Source organism: Leptosomus discolor, chromosome 1, assembly GCF_034619465.1.
Source record: "Leptosomus discolor isolate bLepDis1 chromosome 1, bLepDis1.hap2, whole genome shotgun sequence".
Classification (NCBI taxonomy): domain Eukaryota; kingdom Metazoa; phylum Chordata; class Aves; order Leptosomiformes; family Leptosomidae; genus Leptosomus; species Leptosomus discolor.
Genome location: NC_141391.1, coordinates 126,111,801 through 126,132,489, shown reverse-complemented (window position 1 = coordinate 126,132,489; position 20,689 = coordinate 126,111,801). Strand labels below are relative to the sequence as shown.

Here is a 20,689-nt window from a genome sequence, read left to right as displayed (position 1 = left end):
ATGGGCTGACTGATCTAATATAGACAGGATGTGCTTATAGGCAGGATGAAGTCAGTTTCTAGCACTAGCAAGAGGTGTGTCTGGTGTCTCAGTTCTGTTGTAAAATGGGATAATAGCACTTTCCAACTTCACAAGGCTGCAGTACTGAAAAATATATGAAAGATGCAAAGTGATTAAGCACACTGGTGACTGCCTTATACTTGAAGTCAAAATAAAGCTGCATGAATTACTACATTGTTGTTCCTACTGTTTAGAGAAATCAGGAGGCGGCTGGATCACAAACTGTAATGTTGAGGGGGTTTCTTACATAGGGAGGACTGGCTGCTATGCCACAGCAAAGAGTATATGTGACTCAAGAGAAACTCTACTAAAAATTCATTAACTTAATCATACAAATTAGGATCAGTGCTCACCCTACAATGTGTGCAATTCCCAGTCACTTTTCATTAAAAAGCTAAACTTTGTGGCCTTTGAAATGAACAAGACTAAGACTGCCACAACTTCAGGTCTTTATCAAAAGAAGCAGAAACAGGAGCAAGAAAATTGTCATTGTACAAAATTCAGCTCCAAACATATATTATTTCTCAAATTGAATGTCCATTTTATTTGATATTTTCCCCACACACACTTTTGCAGTATACTCCAGGTTTACCCCTGCCTCATCTCAGTCCATATAAATGGCACTTGCAAAAATGGCAGAAACCAGACAGTTTCTTTGTGCCCTTGCAAACTAAGTCTTATGCTCAGAGCTCTATATAGATCTCCCCAGTGAGGTTCATCCGCAGCTGGTATGAGGTGCATTGTTCCAGTGAAATTAACAGAGCCCATAGCATATACTGTCTCAGTGTGCTAACGAGCTGAAAAACAGCCTTTCTTCCTACTAGGTAACTTTGGTTAAGTTACTGGTTGATTTGCAGAATTGTTAATGAGGCACAGTTTATAAAAAATGATAATGTGTTTTATCAGATAATAGCATTTTTGGTGCTTCTATTTAAGATCTGAAGAATGGTTTGAATACCTAAAAGCTTTTTGTTTTTTTACCAGCTCTGTGTTGCAAAATGCAGGTATAATCAAATGTCAAGTGTGTTAGCTTTCCAGAGAAGGTACACCTGTGAGGCAGTAGGGTTATAGGCTTGCTACATTCTGAACTAAACTCTGATTCAGATTATTAAGGCTAATGGTAAAAAAGGAAAATAGAGCTCTGGTGGGTTTTCAGACTAGTTGGAGTTTTTCAATGATAACTGACCAAATCTTTGAAGGATCTCATATACAACTGTAGAATTAGAATTGCTTAAAGATTGCAAGTCATGATTTTCAGAATCATCTGACATTCATTTGTGTGTTTATTCTTTATATTCTAAAATGTTCCTGCTGTATGTGTTCTCAGATTTCATCAAAGCTATTATTTCTGATTCACTGTGTGTGTTTTTATTCCTTTCAGTAAAATGATGAGTGACAAAACCTGTAAAGATGGCAGCACATATAAGGTGATTTTCCAAAGTTATACAGACAGTACCTTTACAACTCTTCAGGATGAAGATGAATATAAAGAACACCTTGGCATCCTGGGGCCAGTTATCCAGGCTGAAGTGGACGATGTTATCCTAGTAGGTCAATGTTTTGAATTTGTGTGCAGGATAAGATTCTTATGGTGATCTCCGTATGACATAGAATGGGTCTTAAAAATACCACAGATTTTTAAAAGATGATGGTGGGGAAACAGCTTTCAAAGCTGGAAATTGCAGTGTGGGCATACAAGCACAGTGATGTGTTTCTTCGAAACACAGCCTTTTTCTTTCCTGTCCGCAGTAAATTCACTTTCTTATGCTTCCCAACATTGAATAGTAGCTTATCATCTAATGTAAAAGGGGATTTAAGTTTAACATTAAAAAAAATTAAGTTTTTTAAACACAAATTGCACTGAAAATATTACTCTTTATAAGTAAAGGAAGCTTCTTAATGTTTTAAAAAGAAATTAGTAAATACGTATTCAGGATGAATATACGTATTTGTCAATAAAGTGTATTTTCCTCTGAAAAATTTTGCTGTAAATGAGTTGTTTAGTTCTAATACAAACAACAGGGATGGAGAGGAACTGTATCCCTGGTGACAGAATGGTGTATTTGCATTAGGAAGCACATTGCTGTACAGTTTCCCTTCTATCATCCTTCTTCATCCAGTCTTCCAACACACAGGGACAGACTTAGATGGGGAGAGTAGATCTCACTGCTTTCTGCTTATTTTGGTAGGAGTAGTGTACAATGGGAACACATTGAGCTACATTTAAAAACACTGAGTAAGAGAAGAAAGAAGCTATTTTAGCTTGGGAGCGGCATTCTGTAAGGAGAGGTAACTATGTCATCTCCCTATACTAATGATTCTCTGACAAGTGAGAAGCACTGATTTCAGTGAGAGTGGTATGTACAGAGGTCTAGTGTTAGAATTTTGTGTCCTTTAGTGCAATTGTGCAGCAAAGCATAAGAGGTAGAAACTCCCCACCTCCCTGCTTGCTGTGCCTATACATATCCAGGTGTGAAGGGCAGCAGTAGAAGTCCTAGGAACCTAGACTCAGTGGAACACAGGGAGTTAAACTCATGCTTTCTACTTTTTAATTAACTGCTTGCATCAAAAAGGGTGATTCTGCATGGAGATGTCAAAAGCTATTGCTGCCAGCTTTGCCATGCACAGCGTAACCTGTAATTGTTACACAAATCTTGGCCCTGGTTTGAGGTCATGGGATTGTGTTGTGTGAGGACTTTTGTTTAGGCCTGAATTTGCTGAACAGAATCTATTTTTTCTTTTTTTTAGGTTCATTTTAAGAATCTGGCATCCAGACCATATTCCCTCCATGCTCACGGGCTCCTCTATGAAAAGTCCTCTGAGGGAAGCTTTTATGATGATGAATCTACTCCTTGGTTTAAGGAAGATGACAAAGTTCAGCCAAATAACAGCTATATATATGTATGGTATGCAAACAGGCGATCAGGACCTGTGCAGTCAGGAGCAGCTTGTCGGTCTTGGATCTACTACTCCGATTTAAATCTGGTAAAGAAATCAAAATAGAAGTGATAGTGTTGATCACAGAAATATTTATGCTGGAAGGGATCACTAGAGATAAACTAATCCACCCCCCCCAACTCAAGCAGGGTCAGCTAGAGTAGGTTGTCCAGGACCATATCTGGTCAGGTTTTGAGTATCTCCAAATGGTGTTACTGTATGGCTGTAGAAATGCAAGCTGCAGGACACATTTTGTGTAGCTGTCCTTTCTTTTGGGCCTGATGTTCCCATCTGACACATATCCTCTTTTAACTGAGGGTAAGAGATTAAAAGCTGTTGAAGAATTCAAATTGGAGAACTCTTTGGTAGACTGAGCAGGAGAAAGTAAGGACACAAGGCAACAGCAATTCTGGCCTCTGCTTTAAATTTTTAGGGCCTGATGCATTTCTACAGAATGCTATGGGCTGTTTACATCTTTTGGGAAATACACTTTTACATCTGAGTTCATTATCTTCTAGGAGAAAGATATTCACTCTGGTTTGATTGGGCCAATACTGATCTGTCAAAAAGGAACCTTCAGTAAGTCAGACAACAGCAGAACATCAACGCGAGACTTTTTCTTGCTTTTTATGGTCTTTGATGAAGAGAAAAGCTGGTACTTTGACAAACGTTCTAGAAGGCCTTGTACTGAAAAGACACAAGAAATGCAGCAATGCCACAAATTCTATGGTACTTATTTCATTTTGCCAAGTATTTGGTTTATTGGGGTAGAGGGAAGGGTGTTGGGGGAAGTATCTCAGCTCACAGTGCCTTTGAACATGCATGAATTGTACATGTTAATGGTTTTTTGTTGTTCTCCCTTGTACCCATAATAGTCATGGGTTTATATGTAAAGATTAGCTGTGACTGGAAATTTATTAAAACTAAAAAAGGACTGAAACTTTCAACAGAAATCTCCTCTCTCTCACTCACATCCGCCCTGCATATTTTTAAAAAAAAAAAGAAAACCAAAGAAACCCTCTTTTCGGTAAGAAGCTAATACCCGGAAAACTTTTTGCAAGAAATTTAAAAACATTGTAATAATTTGATAAATCAGCTAGTTCTACTGAGGAATTTGAAGCAGCTGTAGGACCCCCCCCTTCATATACCTCTCTGTGGATACAGAGATTTTAGTCGTGTAAAGTAAGTGGCTGACTGTTCAAATGGAACCGTTTTTTCTCTTTGAAGTAATGGTCAGTAACAAAACTCTATGTTTCTGTCTTTGAAAACCTGATGCTTGTGTGCTCTGAGTGATCATGTTTGTAAAAGGCATGTTGAGAACTGGAATCTGCCTTTTGAAAAGTTATTAATCAATGTCAATTGTGACTGTACAGCTGTGGAAATGTAAGCTGCAGGACATGTTTTGGATAGCTTTTCTTTCTTTTGGACCTGGTGTTCCCATCTGACACTTAATCACTTACACCCTTGTGTTCTCCTGGCTGCCATGTGTTGCAAGCAAACTGTGCTCAAATCCTCTGATGAGGTCCCAGGATTTTCTGAATTGATGTACATAGACTATAAAGTGTGTAGCACTTTGAATTAGAAAAACTGGTGGTTTTCCCAAATGCATTACTTCATTAAATATTTTACTCATTTTAATAACCACATTCTAGCACTTTGAGACCTTTTTTGTAAGTGGTTTTCCTTACTAACAATTTTTTTTTTTTTTCAGCCATTAATGGGATTACCTACAATTTGCAAGGCTTGAGGATGTATGAAGGTGAACTGGTCCGATGGCATTTGCTGAATATGGGTGGGCCAAAAGACATTCACGTTGTTCATTTTCATGGACAGACCTTCATAGAACAAGGAAAGCCAAAGCATCAGCTTGGTACATACACACTCCTTCCAGGTAAGCATCAGAGCAGAGTAAGTTCCAAGGGGTGACCACTGCAGTCTGTTGTCATCATACAAATGTAAAGGTGAACAGAAATCGGTTTTGAGCACAGTAAGAAAGAGTTTGAGAGCACTAACAGTTCATTTGCCTATGATAGTCAGAAGGAAAATCATCACTTTGCACCTCACTTAACACTGTGGGAGGAAGGAAATAAAGATAACATTGCTGCCCTTTAAAACTGGAAATGCTAGTAAAGTTACAGACAAAATGTAGTGCTTGGACAAATCTCTTCCTCTCAGATGAGAAGGGATATATGTGGAAAATGAATAGCAGTATGGCCTGCAGCACTACCTTCAGTTTTGCACTTCCCTTACCACTCACCAGATATGTGAGCGTGAACGGGTTTCTCTCCTTTATTGCGTCTCTTTTCTCCTACCTGCAAAGTAGGTCGTAGTGCTGGGCTTGGCTTTGGAAAGTGCTCAACAACAAAGGTCAGTGTTGGGAAAAATGAAGTCAGTAGGATAGTGTCAGACACCGATTCCTTGTGAAATGATGCATGTACAATAGCAAACTCATGTTTGCTGGGAAATACTGTTGGTATCTGGCTCAGTATGGTAAAGGTTTTATTTTTGTAATGTCAAGGTGAGTGTGATACAGAAGACAAAGAACAAATGTGAGCCCTAGGAGAATTCTTATGTCCAAGGAGAAAGGAAATAGGCTAAAAGCATTCATTAGGCCACAGGATATATTCTGTTGCCCATCGCTGTCAGCAGTGTGAATGTGCAGTAACAGCACTTATGAAACCTGCATTGCCAGCTACAAGTGTTTTAAAAAAAAAAAAAAATCACAACCAAAAAAAACAGGCAACAAGAATAGAATTGACTTGGAATAATAGGAGTTTACTTTAATGAACTTTAGGTGGTTTATTCACTATTTAAGCTTTTTAAGGTGGTGTTTACATATGTTCTTGTTTAGATGGGAACCAGAATTATCATGTCTGCACTAACTAGGAATATAAGAAAAACAATGAAGCATGTACTGTGCTTTCTAAAAAGTGAAGCAAACAGCCTAAACCATATCTGCTTCTCGCTTAATCCTTGGCGCTCCTGAGGCACGCAGGAAGTGAGGGGAGGGCCCATACATCCTATTCTCCCACATCTACTTTTGGCTACTTTACATCCATCCTTTACATTACTTGAACAACACACCAGGGCAGCAGGAGTAAGAACCACAGACTTAACATCTCCACATTATGTAGTAAATTTAATATCACCATTCATTACATGGCTCAGCACTGTACTTAACGTGCTGTCGTTACGTGCAGGCATCCAAGGTTTTGTACTTTGCACCAGCAGCAAAGGCTAGGTTTTGATCTGGTCACTTAATTCCAGTCTCAGTCTCCAGCTGGAACTTGCTTGCTAAGAAAAAAAATGATTGAGACGGTGGTAGATACTGCTCTCTCTGCAATGTGTAGCAAGTTATTTCATTTTTCCGGATTAAGTCATAGGATGCTCTTTGGTGTAACATGCAGCCTTGCTAACATCAACCTTATAGTGCTAACGTTTCCGATGTGTTTCTCTTCTGTTTTTTCCAAGGCTCATTCAGAACAATTGAAATGAAACCACAGAGACCTGGCTGGTGGCTTTTAGACACTGAAGTGGGGGAATATCAGCAAGCAGGAATGCAGGCATCCTATTTGGTTATAGAGAAAGGTACTGAACTAAGGTGGTTTTTGGCTGGGGGAGTCAAGCTATAAAGTCATCTCTACCCTTTCAGGATCACTAAAAATAAATTTGGGAGATTGTTCTGCAAAAAAACAAAGTGGATTCTCTGTTCATTCAAGGAGGGGGTGGAGTAGTTACTGTAAACTTGTTCTAGAAGAAAAAAAGTTTAGCCTCTAGCATACTAGGTTTGAATTACTTAGCATGCTACCTTCTATTCCTTTAGCATATTAGCTTTGAATTTGAGGTTTCCTCACAGTGACCAGTGGATTAACCTGTTGAGAGAAATTGCAGGGGTTAACTTGGCCTTCTCTGGGACGGTGATGTTACTGTATTACTAAGAATTGTTCTGAGTGATGTTGTCTTAGAAGGTTCCACCAGAATATATATTGGAACAGCTCTCCTTGTCTTTGACCACAAACTTACTGTGCTGTCTTTAGAGTGCAGGAGTCCAATGGGTCTAGCAGGTGGAGTTATACTCGATTCACAAATCAGCGCTTCAGATCATATAGGTGAGTTAATACTTGAAAAGGTCTGGGCATGCTCCTGAATATCCTTGGCAAAGTATTGCAGTTCCGTATTTTTTTGGCATCTCATTATATGTCTTGCAAAATCGGTACGGCAGTGAATCAACTCTTGGGTTAAAAAACTCTCCAATGCTTCAAGCAGAGACTGTGAGCTGTATTAGGTTGCCCTCATCATTGTATTTTAACAGTGTCACAGGTTTACTGTCAGTATCACAAGCTTGAGAGTCAGGGAGTCCTCTGTGGCCTGCTAGATGACCTGGAACAAATCCGGCATTATCTTTTTGTCCTTCAGGTTCCCTGCTTGAAAATGAACACCAAGTGTTCAAAAAGCTTTTGAGATTTGCATGTAGTATGAGATGTGAAAGGACAAAGTGTATCTATTAGGAAAGACTTGGGAACCTGGCATCCAGAGCAGAGAGTGTCTTTAATTTACCAAGTTTATTCCTGGTATAGAAGTGGATCATTTGGTAGAGAAATGGATAGCATTTTACATGGACAGTGGCAAATCAAGGTATACAGGTTACATGCACATGCAGGAGCACACATCCTTTCCCTTGAAATAACAAATAAATGATTCATTGTGGAAAACTGGATTTTCTGTGGATTTAATTTTATTTTTTCATTTCTTGCCACAGTGTTATTAAGGCTTGAAAGCTGTGTTTGTCATATTTATATTCCATATCAGTTGTTAACATGGAAACCTCCTTATGCAGAGGGCAGCTCTCTTCCGTGAATGTAGAGCACATTTTTTTGTCTGATCCTGCTGGTGGCCAAAACTTGTCTAGTAAACTCTGGACCCTGGTTCCAAGTTAGTAGACAGTACGTAACATAAAAGGCTGTTACATTCAAAGTCATTCTGCCAACTATAAAACTTTGCAGAGTAACAGCTGACTTTCAGTTGCTGACCATGTCCAAATTATCCTAGATTATGGGTTTAGAGTCTCTTGGTTGATTGGAGTTCCCCCCACCTGCCCCCCAAGACAGATGGGAAAGGAACTGAAGCACTAAACATCAGTAGCTAGTTACAGCCTCCATTTCTCATCCAGCACCTCTGTTTAAATTCTTGCTTTATTCATATTTTCTGTCTAGAGTACTGGGAACCCAAGTTAGCCCGATTAAACAATTCTGGAACATACAATGCTTGGAGCACTACAATGAAAGAACAACAACTCCCTTGGATCCAGGTATGGTTGGTACAACATGTGCTTGCCCATCACTGAGTTGCAGTTTTCCTACAACTTGTCTTAGAAGGTCAAGCTGCTCTTGTTCTCACTGAGAAGACTGTTGGGGAAAACTGAAAAGATACAGCAAGTTTGATTGGTGGTGCCATAAACTGTCCACCTGCCCTGGAGTAACCCAGTCTCTACTGCTGTTGAGATCCATTGACTGGACAGTGACCCTCACAGTTTAGACTGTAACCATTTTGTGGGCAAATGGAGCCATTCTTTCTCCTGTTTTTGTTTTTGTTTTTTTTTTTTTCTCTATCTACCCAACAGCACATATTTATATGTATGTGTTTGGGGTGATCATTTAAAGTGTAATATTCAAACATTGCTTCAAAGAGCTTTTTGATTGGTTAGTTTGAATGCTTCTGTGTCCAACTTGACACAGCACAGTGTGGCTTCAAAGGGAAATTAAGCTTATAATTATGGCTTCAAGCGCTATGATTCAGTCACCTCACTTCTTCCATCTTTTTCTTCCATCCCAATCGTTTTTGCATCAGGAAGCCATTTTGCACCCAAATTTACGAAGGATAGTTGATTTCTTACAAATCTCCTTAAAATTGGCAGTTGGGAGAAAAATGTTGCAGTGTGAATTCAACACGTGGCTGTTGTGTTTGGCTTGCTAATGTTTGATATGCAGGTGAAGTAGGGGCAGAAGATTGGGAGATCTGATGTGGAACTGGAAATAATGTTGGCAGAAGAAAGAATTAGATAGGTGGCATGATGGTGAGAAGCTGAGGTTACTGCAGTAAAGCATGCAGAGATGTGGAGGGCATGTCCCCAAAAATTAGTTTTGCTGCTGATAGCACGTAAAAACAGCAAGATGTTCCTAAGTGCTTGGATCTGGTATCAACAGGAATGGTGGCTTTTCAGCACTTCAGAATGTCATATGCCTTTTCTCAGCCTGGATGCCCAAAACTAGAGGCAACTTATGAAAATGTGAGACTTTAATTTCTCTATACCCCTTCTGCCTATCTGTAACATGGGGATAGCGGTGTTCTGCCTACCATGAAGATGCAGATATTTTTGCAGTGTCTCTATGGTGCTGTGCTGAACGCTGTAAAACAGCCTCTGAAATTAGAGGCTGAAATTAGAAATAAATACACGAATGAAATGAGAACGATTTAGCATTAATTTGGACTCTGGTGTTTGGTGGTTGTTCCTTCTGAGTGTTAGTGTTGTGGGTGTTAAAATGTAAGGCTCAAAGCTATTGTGTAGATACCAAAGAATGAAATGGATTTCACTGTGCGGTACTGGCTTTATAAACACTGTTTGCTGTTCCTAGGTGGACTTTCAAAGACAAGTTCTGTTAACTGGAATACAGACGCAGGGAGCCAAGCAGTTTTTAAAGTCCTTGTACATCCAGAAGTTTTTTATTGTTTACAGCAAAGACAAACGGGTGTGGAGCACCTTCAGAGGAGACAGCTCTCCAGCACAAAAGGTCTGTATGTGCCATAGGGGTTGCGACAACCTAGGTAGCACCATTGGATGATGCAGTGAGGGGACAGTTTTACTTTGTTAGGAGATAGTGGAAAAAACTATGGCCTTCAGAGTCTTAATAATACAGACCCAAAGAGCATTTACCAATCTAATGAAATTCAGACCAGAAGACAAATTGTAAGATGAGGAACTTTCTTGACTGGGTATTAGATTGGCCCTGTGACCTTGATTATATTAAGTCTGGCTTTCTGACAAGCATATCTCCCTACTCTTATTTCCTAAGCCCATGTCAGCCTTTTGGAAACAAGCAGGAAGCTGAACTAAAAATCAAGCCCTACCTCATTTGGGGTTAGATCCTTCTTGTGCCTCCCTTTCTGCTGTTATAACAGTTGAATGTTAAACTGTCTGAATTGCCTGCAGAAGGCCTGTGTAATAAGTGTGGTCGTACCCTGAAAGAGGTTTATTTTATGCCCAGCTGCTCCAGCCCTACCAATTACTGGTAAACTTTGAGTTTTCTGAGGTTTCTATGGTACAATTCCCAAATTGAAGAGCTGTTGTTTCTTACCTCTCCTTTTGCCTCTTTATTAATGGGTTTGTTATTTGAACTGAGCCCTTCAGGTGCTTCCAAATATGCTAAGACAGGACCATGAAATATTTCAAGTTGCCCTGCAGCATAGGGCGCTCCATCACCGTGGAGGGGCCTAATGGTGTAAAAAAGACCGCTTTTGTAACAGAGCAGGTTTTGAGCATCTAAGCTTGTGTTTGCGTTAAATTAACTATATGTTGATATATTTTCTTTTATTTTTAAATAGATTTTTGAAGGTAATTCCGATGCCTATGGGGTAAAAGAGAACAACATTGATCCCCCTATTATTGCTAGGTACATCAGAGTCTACCCAATCCAGGCCTACAACAGGCCTACGCTTCGCATGGAACTTCTGGGCTGTGAAGTAGACGGTAAGAATGGGTCGTGTGCTCGTGCTTCCTTTCTGGCTAATTTTATACCTAATACGTTAAATGAAGCTAAAATTGTGGGTGTTCTCAATTCCAACATTGTTGCTTAGGGTATGGCAACTTGGATGAACTGGAGATAACATGGTCCTTCTCTTAACAGGTTGTTCTTTGCCACTTGGAATGGAAAATGGAGACATCAAGAATACCCAGATAACAGCCTCATCTGTTAAGACATCCTGGTTTAACACATGGGACCCTTCACTTGCTCGTCTCAATCAGAAAGGAAAGATTAATGCCTGGCGAGCCAAGGTAACAAGTGAAAAATAAGGACGACAGTAAGACAACTACAGTTAATAAATTTGTGCTGCCTGTGTGCTCATGCAATTCCTGCATGCTGTGTCCAGTGACAAGTGTGAGAGGGTTACTTCACAACTCTTTAGCCATCCTTTGCAAAGAAGCCCATTCAACATTTCTGGTAGAAAACTTGTTGAACTTCTGGCAACAGCAATGAAATCATATTTTTCAGAGATGGATGGTGTCCTCTGGGCCAGGGCCTGCAGCAATTCCCTGCAGAAATGGCCCTTTGAATGTCAGGACATGAATACAAGTTGAATATTTGGCTCCAAGGGGTTAAAGAAACCCTTTGTGGGTTGGTTTATAGGCAGTGCAGCTTTTAATGGATCTGGGGGTGGATGACCTTCAAGGCGTGTAAGCTTCTGTGTCTTCAAAATGGAGCTGCATTTCTTTATGAAGTACCTTGAGGTTTGATGGAAGCTACTATTTGATGGAAGTTTTGCGCAAGCATTTGGCGTTACTATTATGTATTGCATCTTAATACTGGAGATAAATCTGTGTTATTTTTCATTATGTATTGGAAATCGATGTGGAAACCTTAAGACACCAAATATACCATCTGCACTGAAGAATTGTATGGGCCACCAAGAACGCTTGTAACTTTTGCCTCAGCTTCACTCTCCTGCACTTCTTTGATACAATTCTGATGCGGTTTTAACTGTCTTTAAACAGGGTTTTTTCACTTAAGCAAATAAAGACATAGACATGTTTGCTAATACACAACCATTTTATCAATTGTAGGTGAACAACAACCAACAGTGGCTGCAAATTGATCTCCTTACAATTAAAAAGATAACTGCTATTGCTACCCAGGGGGTCAAGTCCATAACTGCTGAAAACTTTGTGAAAACCTATGTTATCCTATACAGCGACCATGGCTTAGAGTGGAAATCCTATACAGATGGTTCAAGCTCAGTGGCAAAGGTATTGTCCTCAGCTCAGGCAATTGAATTGTTGCTTGGTTTTATATGCTAGGCACAGTCAAGGCCCAAAGGCAGAATAGCCGGTGAAAGTGATATTCTTAGAGGACTTTAAAATGCTAGGGAGCTGGGATTACTACAGATAATGTCATAATATCTATCTGATTTTGGTCATAGTAATTAACAATAATAAAAGGAAAGAACACTACATCTGTAGAGAATGCAGTCAACATTGTGATAAAAGGAGCTGACACTATTTGTAAAGGGGGACATTTAATTTGAATGAACAATGGATTACCCGGGGCCTCTTCTCAGCTTTTTTATTTCTGCCTTGATTTTATATGTGCAATTAATGTTAGTGAGCAGTTCTGCTGTAACGGAGCTGGAGAGCTCCAGATAACCATAGAGCGGGCACAGTACTTTATATTGTTGCCCATATCACCTTCCACCAACCTAACCCACAAGGGCTATTAGCAGAGGTAAAATAAGGGAAGTTTGGGTTTTTCAGTCCATCCAAATTAGAATGGCAAATTTTGTGGTGTTGATGGAAGCAGAAACTGTTTAATTCAGACTCAGGTATTGCTAGCCTGATCTACCTTTGAACCAGCATTTTAGGAAGAGACTGGATGTGGTCTTACATAAAATCAGCAATGAGCAAGTCCATCTACCCTGGATGGCTGATTGAACAGCTTGGAACCATTTTAAAAAGAAGCAGAAGAGTTGGGGTTTTTTAAAGTGCTACCTTTTAACTAATTGTGTGTTTGTGTATTTGCAGGTTTTCTTGGGTAATGAAAACAGTGACAGGCATGTCAAGCATTTCTTTAACCCACCCATCCTGTCCAGGTTTATCCGCATTGTTCCAAGAACATGGTATCATGGTATTGCCCTTCGGGTAGAACTCTATGGCTGTGATTTTGGCGGGGGTCTGGCTGTGAAAAGGACTGACAAGTCTGGGAGCTCTTAACCTTTCAGCAATCGTCATGCAGAACAACGATTTTTTTTAAAACCCTTAAAACAATCATACTTAGTAGTTTGGATGTGTGGTTCCTCAACAGACCTTAATGTTTTGTCAGCAAAAATTGAGAGAGATTTCTCTGGCAGGTGTTTCATTCCTACAAAGACACACTGTAGAAAACAGCTGCTGTTCTCTGGGAAGAAACAGCAGTCCCTTCTGATTTGTGTTATCACTTCTTCATTCTAACCAGTACTCTGTCTTACTTTTTACTTAAAATTAAGTTCTAAATCTGTAGGGATGGAGACTCTGGCCTTAATCCTGAGCCCTGATTATCTCCATTTTATAATGCTTCTGCAGCACAGAGGAGGAAGAGAAAGCTACAGCAGGTGGATGTTCTCCATACATAGTGCTGAGAGGGAAAACCAATGCAGATGTGGAGCTGTAGTGCTGCGTTCCAGCAGTGCCTCAGTGTGAAATGATTGTACGGGTGGCTTCGCTACCACACGTCTTTCATCCACGCTGCAACAAAGGTAGAATGCATCCCAGCATTGAGGCACATGCAACCCCGTCTTGGAGAATGTGGGTTCACTTTAGGTTCTTACATACCCAGCACACCTGAAACGCTGCAGATTTCACATAATTTGTCTTTGGTGCCCTGGCAAGGAGAGGGGAGTCAGCAATACCTTTCCTTCCCAGAAATGAGAAGGGAAGTGATTTAACCTGGCAGGTCATGGAATGGCAATGGTAGAAGCAAAGTGAGAATCCAGAACTCCAGACACTCAGTCCCATACAAACTTCTAGAGCATGGGGCGGGGGAGCTCCCTAGAATAGGAAGGCATTGAGAACTGTAGCTGTCTGGTGAGAATACAGCCTGGTGGTGGCAGAGGAGACTTACATGAGTCTGGGTAATAGAAACATCTGCATCATCTTTGCCATTTAGCTCTGACAGCGTTTTCACTAGTGGAACTACTCTTGTACATACAGTATACATGGATTTTTTTTCCCAGGATGACTACATCTAGTGAAAATATATACACCGTCCATGAACTCATTATTCTAGCAGAGTTTTAGTTAAGCTTTCAGTTCTGTTTGACTTCTATCCTGTAAATGGTTTAATTGCAGGACTTCCACTTATCACACTAGGTCCCATTCAGCAGGATGGATTTTTCAAAGTATCTTTGAACCTTGTGTGGTGTTATCCCAGTTATTTCAGCAGTTTTTCCAATTCTTGTTATCTTACAGACCATGTGTTTCAAAATGTATAGAACGGGAGTGAAAAAAATATAAAAACTAAACAAATATTTTCTTTTTTTTACTGTATCACAAACTGTTGTCATTTTTCACTGGAAAATAAAGATAATATTGTAGCATAAAAAGCATCAACTTTTTTCGTGTATATTTGCCTTGACAGTAGTACCTCTTCGGCAATAATTAGTGAAATTTTCCATCATGAAAGTAAAATTTTCAGCTTGATGGGAATTTTCAGTGCTAATTAAAATTAATTTCAAATGGTGAAACTGAATAATTAGTTCATCTTAAATGATCAGTTTCTTAATATTTTGTGATGGTGCTTAATTTATTTTTGTAGATATAGCCATGAAATTGCAATACAAGCCCTATTTAGAAAAGAAAAATAAACGGCAACTTTGGAGTCAGGTTTTACCTTGGAAAACAGATAAATGCTTGCTAACTTCAGCACAACCAGGATTTTGTGTGATAAGTGCTAAACTATTTATGTTTAAGAAGGCCATGATATTAAAGGTTCTAAATAAGTTATTAGTCCTTTATGTATATATGTATGATTCTATGTAAAGTTAGACAAATGTGAAATTCATTGCAGAAGCATGACTCAATACATCTGCATCGATTTTATAAGTCAGAGATTCTGCTTCTACCTGCTAATGGATAGGACTTTGGGTAGCTGGGGTCACCTCTCCTGATTGTGTCCCCTCCCACCACCAGCCTACTCACTGGCAGGGCACAGATGGGAAAAAGAAAAGGCCTTGATGTTGTGCAAACACTGTTCAGTAACAGCTAACACAGCTGTGTATTGTCAACATTGTTTTAGTCACAAATCCAAAACACAACAACCTATGAGCTGCTACGACGAAATGCTGGTGTTCTAGTATGTCCAATTTAGCAGCACAGAAACAGCAGCAGCGCCTCAGCCCCCTGCCAGCGCAGGCACATGGCCATTGTTGTTAACAAAATGTTCCCTGGCACAGCAGAGTAAGATGAGAAGTGCTACAATAAACAGCAAAAGTCCAAACCAGCCACTAACATACAGTAAGCTGCCACTTAACTGCTCTAACTTCCATCTAGCATGCTCTGATCAGGTGGTGGTGTCTCAAAGTCCTCTTGCCCCACGTTGGACACCAAAAAGAACGGTGGTGCGTTGACCCCAGGTGACAACCAAGCCTCAACTCACTCGCTTGCTCCCCCCCAGCAGCCTCGGGGAGAGAATTGCAACAGCAAAAGCAAGAAAAACTTATGGGTTCTTATAAAGGCAATTTAGTAAGTGGAGCAAAGCTGTACATGCAAGCAAAGCAAAATAAAGAATTCATTCACCGCTTCCCATGAGGAGGCAGGTGTTCAGCCACTTCCTGGCAAGCACGGACCCTCAGCACACCTAACAGTTACTTGGGAAGACAAACACCATGACTCTCAACGTTTCTCCCTCCTTTCCCCCAGCTTTTCTTGCTGAGCATGATGTTAGATGCTGGCTCTCGGTCAGCTGTCCTAGCTGCTTCCTCCCCCAGTCTCCTGTGCACTCCTAGCTTACTCATCAGTGGGGCAGGGTGGGAAAAAGGCCTTGGGCACTGTGCAAACACTGTTCAGCGACGGCTAAAACATCGGTGTGGTATCAACACTGTTTTGGTCCCAGATCTAAAGCGTGGCACTGTACAGGCTGCTCTGAAGAAAATTAACTCTCCCAGCCAGATGAGGTACACAAAGTATTTCCAAATGCAAATAGAGGGGCAAATTCTTTGTCCACGTTTACAGCAAAGAAGATGTGAAAATGTACCTGTACCAGATCTGCCAAACTGAAGGTAAGTGATGTTTAGTGAGCCTGCAGATGACTAGAAAACAAAGAACTTCTATCAATTTTATGAAACAGCCAGCTTACATTGAATCTGGCAAGGCTTTTGGAAGTTGGTATTTAAAACAGTCAGTCTTGCACAACCTTTTACACACTGTGGAACGTAATCCTGTGTCCATTTAAATTATTTGCAAAATACACAAGGAGAGCAAGAATTCCTGCAGTTTTCTGAAACTAAAGAATAAAGGTGCCTATCTCGGCATGAAGGTTAGCTAACACAAGCTCTTTTGGACTGAGGGAGAAATGCAGTGCCAGAGTTCAGAGTATTCTCATCTGGCCAATAATTTCTTCACTCACAAATCTGAGTGGATGCCTTCACACTGGCCTTTTGATCCAAAGGTCCAAAGGTAACCCCTTTTATCTTCAAACAGCGTTATGATGGAGTTGCTGCCCTCTAATGTTCATTCCAGCTTCCAGGAGGCCTCAGGGTGCCCAAAGCTGACCACCTGCAGATGACAGTAGTGTACGGATGGCTGTGCACAAAGTCTCATCCTTTACTCACTAGGTGCCACTAAGTGTTTCCTTTTGCTTTCTAGAGGTGGTTGCTGCACTCCTTCACGCAGAAGTTGTGAAACTGGTTGTGCACTTGGATTGGAAGGGAGGTAGAAGCACACGTAAAGACAGTTGAGCAGCTCTGAAGTAGTTACTGACAGCAGTGCCACAGTCATTTCTTCAGATCCTGATGCATTAGTCCAGTATTCAGACAGGTTTGTACAGACTGCCCTGTAAAGTCTAAAGCTGATTCATGCATCAGTAAGCACGCCTCTTACTTATAGAGTAGATATAATCTCCATTTTTGCCAGTTTTTCTGCTGGTAGTCCTGACCATAACACCTGTGCCGCCTCATCTTCACCAGGGTTTTCAGGAGTTTGCAAACTGAGTGGTTCCCTTCACACCACTGGCATAGCAAAACATAGTGGAGACATAAAGCTGTGTATTACCCATGGATTAAAGTCAATGTGCATCACGTTTCTGTGTTTGCTCTCTCAGAAACCTGAGCTGTGCATCAACGTAGGTGCAAAGGTGAATCTGGGCTTTGGGGCACTTCACATATTAGAGACACCAGTGAGCATGCATGGCAAAAGTATGCCTATGCGAAGTGCCAGGACAATGCTGTAGAAAAAGCATCAAGTGGGAATCTGCTCAGGACTTTTGATCACCATCCAGAACTCCCTGAAATGGCCATAAACACTAGTGGGTTGATCAGAATTTTAGGACTCTGCTAAGGGGCAAAAAGAGGGCTTGCAACTTCACAAGCACTGATGCTCATGAGGTATCTTTCATGACAAGAAAAGATTTTTTGGATACATACCTGAGGGAGGAAGGTAATGGTTGTGCCCATGCCCACATACGTGCTAGGGAAGACTGTTTATTAATAAGTTACTATCTAGCACCATTGAAACGAGATGCAACACTGTCCTGGGGTGACCAATTGCTATTTCGTGTGAGTCAATCATTCCACATAATCAGTGTTAAATATTCCTCCTCTTGCTTTAGCTCCTATGATTTGTTTTCTTATGTTTACTTATGCTAGCTGCACATCATAACCAGTTTATCCACCTACACTTTCCTATCATTACTGGGCCTCATTCTCCCATTTGTTTGTTACACTTAGTATTTGTATCATACTTTAATTACAATGATCTCCTCCAGGTAGGGACTCCGTCTTCTTGAATGCTTGAACAGCACGCTCAAAACAGGCCATGGGATTATTCTCAGAGTTCCTCGGCACATCTATAACACCATTCCTAATGGGAGCAACACTGTGGTAAGCCCACCATGACCTAGATATACCTAAAAGCACCAAGTAATTCAGACTGACCTATGTGCTTCTACATTTAATAAAAGTATAGGGTATGTTTCTTCAAAGTCTACTGGATGCACTACTTGCTTTTCTTTGTAACACCACTATTGTACTCTCTTTTAGCACTTCCCATGCAAATTTGTCCACCACTGTCCCTATTTGTAGCAGACTTAAGTGACTTTTCCATTTTTTCCCATGTAGCTGACTACAAAATATTTTTAAAATGTTATGTCCATAATAGAAATGTATAGTACTGTACAACATGATCCATCTTAGACCAAGAGTTAATCTGATAACCTGTGACAAGCAACTCCACAAATTCAGCCATAAATTCCTTATTTCCAACGGCTGTGCACTTCAGCCTGCATTGTGTCAAATGCAAAGCCTGCTATGGTGCGTGGGCACAAGGGAAGTTCTCTGCCAGAGGCTTTCGATAGCAACCTGCCTCCTAATGACTCCTGCACTTTGGAGGGATGGCTCCCGTTTGTCCTAAGGCTTCTGCAGTCTTCATAGCTTCGATTTTACACTGGCTTCTCTATCAGCTGTGTTCCAGTAAACTGCTGTCCTGCCTTTTTTCCCCCCATGCACAACTTTCAGGACATACTTGGTTTACCAGTCTTATTGAATGCAAGACCTAGCATGTATGGAACTAGAGGTGATGAAGGCAGCGCTGGAGCAGATACATGGTAGAATGTGTGGACATTGAGGCATGAACTACAGGTAAAAACAGGAAAAAAAACTTTCAGAAAAATGAAAAAGATTAATTTGCGTTGAACTAGAGTACCAGAATATCTTGGACTTCCACATTGTGCACAGTAAAATAGAAGCAGAAAATATGCTCTGTTGATGCTACATTTTCTTACAGGGCAAGGACAATTGATCAGATTATAGCAATATATTTATAACAATGACTGCTGACCCTCCCTCCATCTCTCTAAAATACAAAATTACAATGTACCCCTGAGAGTTTTCTTGCTCTCAAAAAGCCCTAATGGCTCCAGAATGGCTCAAAAAAAGTTGTGGCATTCAAAAAATATCCTAGCAGAATGTATACATCTGTATTTTTTGAAAAGTGGGAGGAATTTTAATTAAGAAGGGATCGAGAAGCTGAGTCAATTCTGTTGTCTTTCCTAAGGCTTTTTCAAAAACAGTAATTTACTATTTGAGGTGCTGATATGGGAAAACACTGTATTCTTCCTCCAGTGACATTGCCTTGTTGCATTGGTTCTAATGCCAGGAAAACATATGCTCTGTGCTTGCAGGACAGGGCTACCCTCTTGAATTTGGGCTCGTATTTACTCAACATGTGAGATCTTAAAAGCCTGGAATTAACAAACCCTTGGAGAAGAGGTAGTAAGAGAAATGAAGGCATACTATCTGAATAAAGTAATCAATGCCAAAGCTTTTAAATTAACCTTTCATGGCTGTATAATATTTGTAAGTTTCCTGTTCAGAGACCCCAAAGTATCAAAGGATCAGTTGGGGGGAAATAGAAGACACAGACCTTCAAGGTTATATCCAGTCTTCTGTTCTTACAGATAGCTACAATCTATAGGCTTTGTTCTAAACTAATCATGCCTCATTTCAGAAATCATTTGACTTTCTTCGTTCTTGCTACTTGTCTTTCATTCCAACATATATACTAGTTAACAGAGTCTACTACCCCAAATTAATTGCAACATCCAAAATCATAAAAAAAAATCAGTTGCTGCCCTTTCTCACATTTATGTGCCTTTGTACCTTTCACGCTCAGCAAAAAAAAAATCTGTTTCAGTCCCTCCCTCTGGAGAGTTTCTGAGGTATTTGTACCATCTTAGTGTTCTCACATCCTGAAGAATGGCTTCATGAGAGTGCAGATTGTTTTTAACTTACAGAAGCTTTTCTCCAAACAACTTGGCAAGACTTTAAGAGAACTTTTCTTGCATTTGTATTTTATAAACTCTTCCAGAATAAACTGCAGGCCACAGCTGGTTAACAATACTCCCCTCTGGTGCATTTTTGGTTGAAACCTGTCAGTTTATGGTGTGGATAAGATGTGACCTTTAAACATTGTTGCCTCTGAGACTGATGCGTGCATTTAGGTGAGTTGCTTGGATCTTATGCTGAATCAAGCATCCTCTAGGGGTGATTCCACTCTAGATTCAGACAAAAAGGGATTCTTAGTCATTAGCACTACGGAAAGCAGCAACAGCGCCCTGCTGAAGGGCTTGGTGTGATCCTTTTCTTCCAAAGTGCCAGCAGCAATTTCTGAGATTGATCTGAAAATCTGAAGAGTTCTGGGCAAGTACAGACAGGTTTCAAGCTTCCCCTGTGCAACAGAGGAGCAGGAAAACACAGCCAGAATGTCCCCTGGCCAGCAAGACAGCCTTCTAGCGTACAACAGCCCTGAGTTTTATGAAGGTGAGGCTTCCGATCAAGAGGTGGCTTGAGGAAACTCATATGCTCTGAAGGCAGTTCTGAGTGGTGGAGTAAACCCAGCACAGAAGGGTTTTGTCCAATACTACTGCAGGAGCTATGTCGTTGTAGAAAATGTTGTTCACTGGGAAATGTTCAGGAGATGTAGAAGCCAGAGTTGTGTCTGTAAAGGGCAGCCATCACTCAGTGCACCCGTGCTGCAACTATCACTCAATCCGTTCAGATCATACATGTGCAAGGGGTATCTCTCTGGCAGACTTGCACTGACTGTTATGGTCTTGAAAGATTTTATAATTATTTCCACGTAATATTATTTATGTAGAAGTGTTCAGAATATGAGCAATCACTCAGTCAAATCCTTTTGGTAAGAGAATGATTTTCTCTGGAAAATGGTTTCATCCTG

General features: G+C 40.5%; 1 protein-coding gene across 1 annotated transcript in view; it reads left to right on the top strand.

Annotated features, from left to right (window-relative positions):
* The window catches only part of F5 (coagulation factor V), a 33,526-nt gene extending 19,225 nt beyond the window's left edge, over nt 1-14,301 (top strand). The window contains exons 14-25 of the mRNA XM_009957583.2: nt 1,442-1,607; nt 2,809-3,045; nt 3,516-3,726; nt 4,709-4,888; nt 6,469-6,585; nt 7,035-7,106; nt 8,211-8,305; nt 9,630-9,785; nt 10,597-10,741; nt 10,899-11,047; nt 11,834-12,016; nt 12,788-14,301. Of these exons, the coding sequence (XP_009955885.2) occupies nt 1,442-1,607; nt 2,809-3,045; nt 3,516-3,726; nt 4,709-4,888; nt 6,469-6,585; nt 7,035-7,106; nt 8,211-8,305; nt 9,630-9,785; nt 10,597-10,741; nt 10,899-11,047; nt 11,834-12,016; nt 12,788-12,976 (1,900 nt within the window). The 3' untranslated portion in view covers nt 12,977-14,301. The remainder of the gene's footprint in view (nt 1-1,441; nt 1,608-2,808; nt 3,046-3,515; nt 3,727-4,708; nt 4,889-6,468; nt 6,586-7,034; nt 7,107-8,210; nt 8,306-9,629; nt 9,786-10,596; nt 10,742-10,898; nt 11,048-11,833; nt 12,017-12,787) is intronic.
* The last annotated feature ends 6,388 nt before the right edge of the window (nt 14,302-20,689 follow it).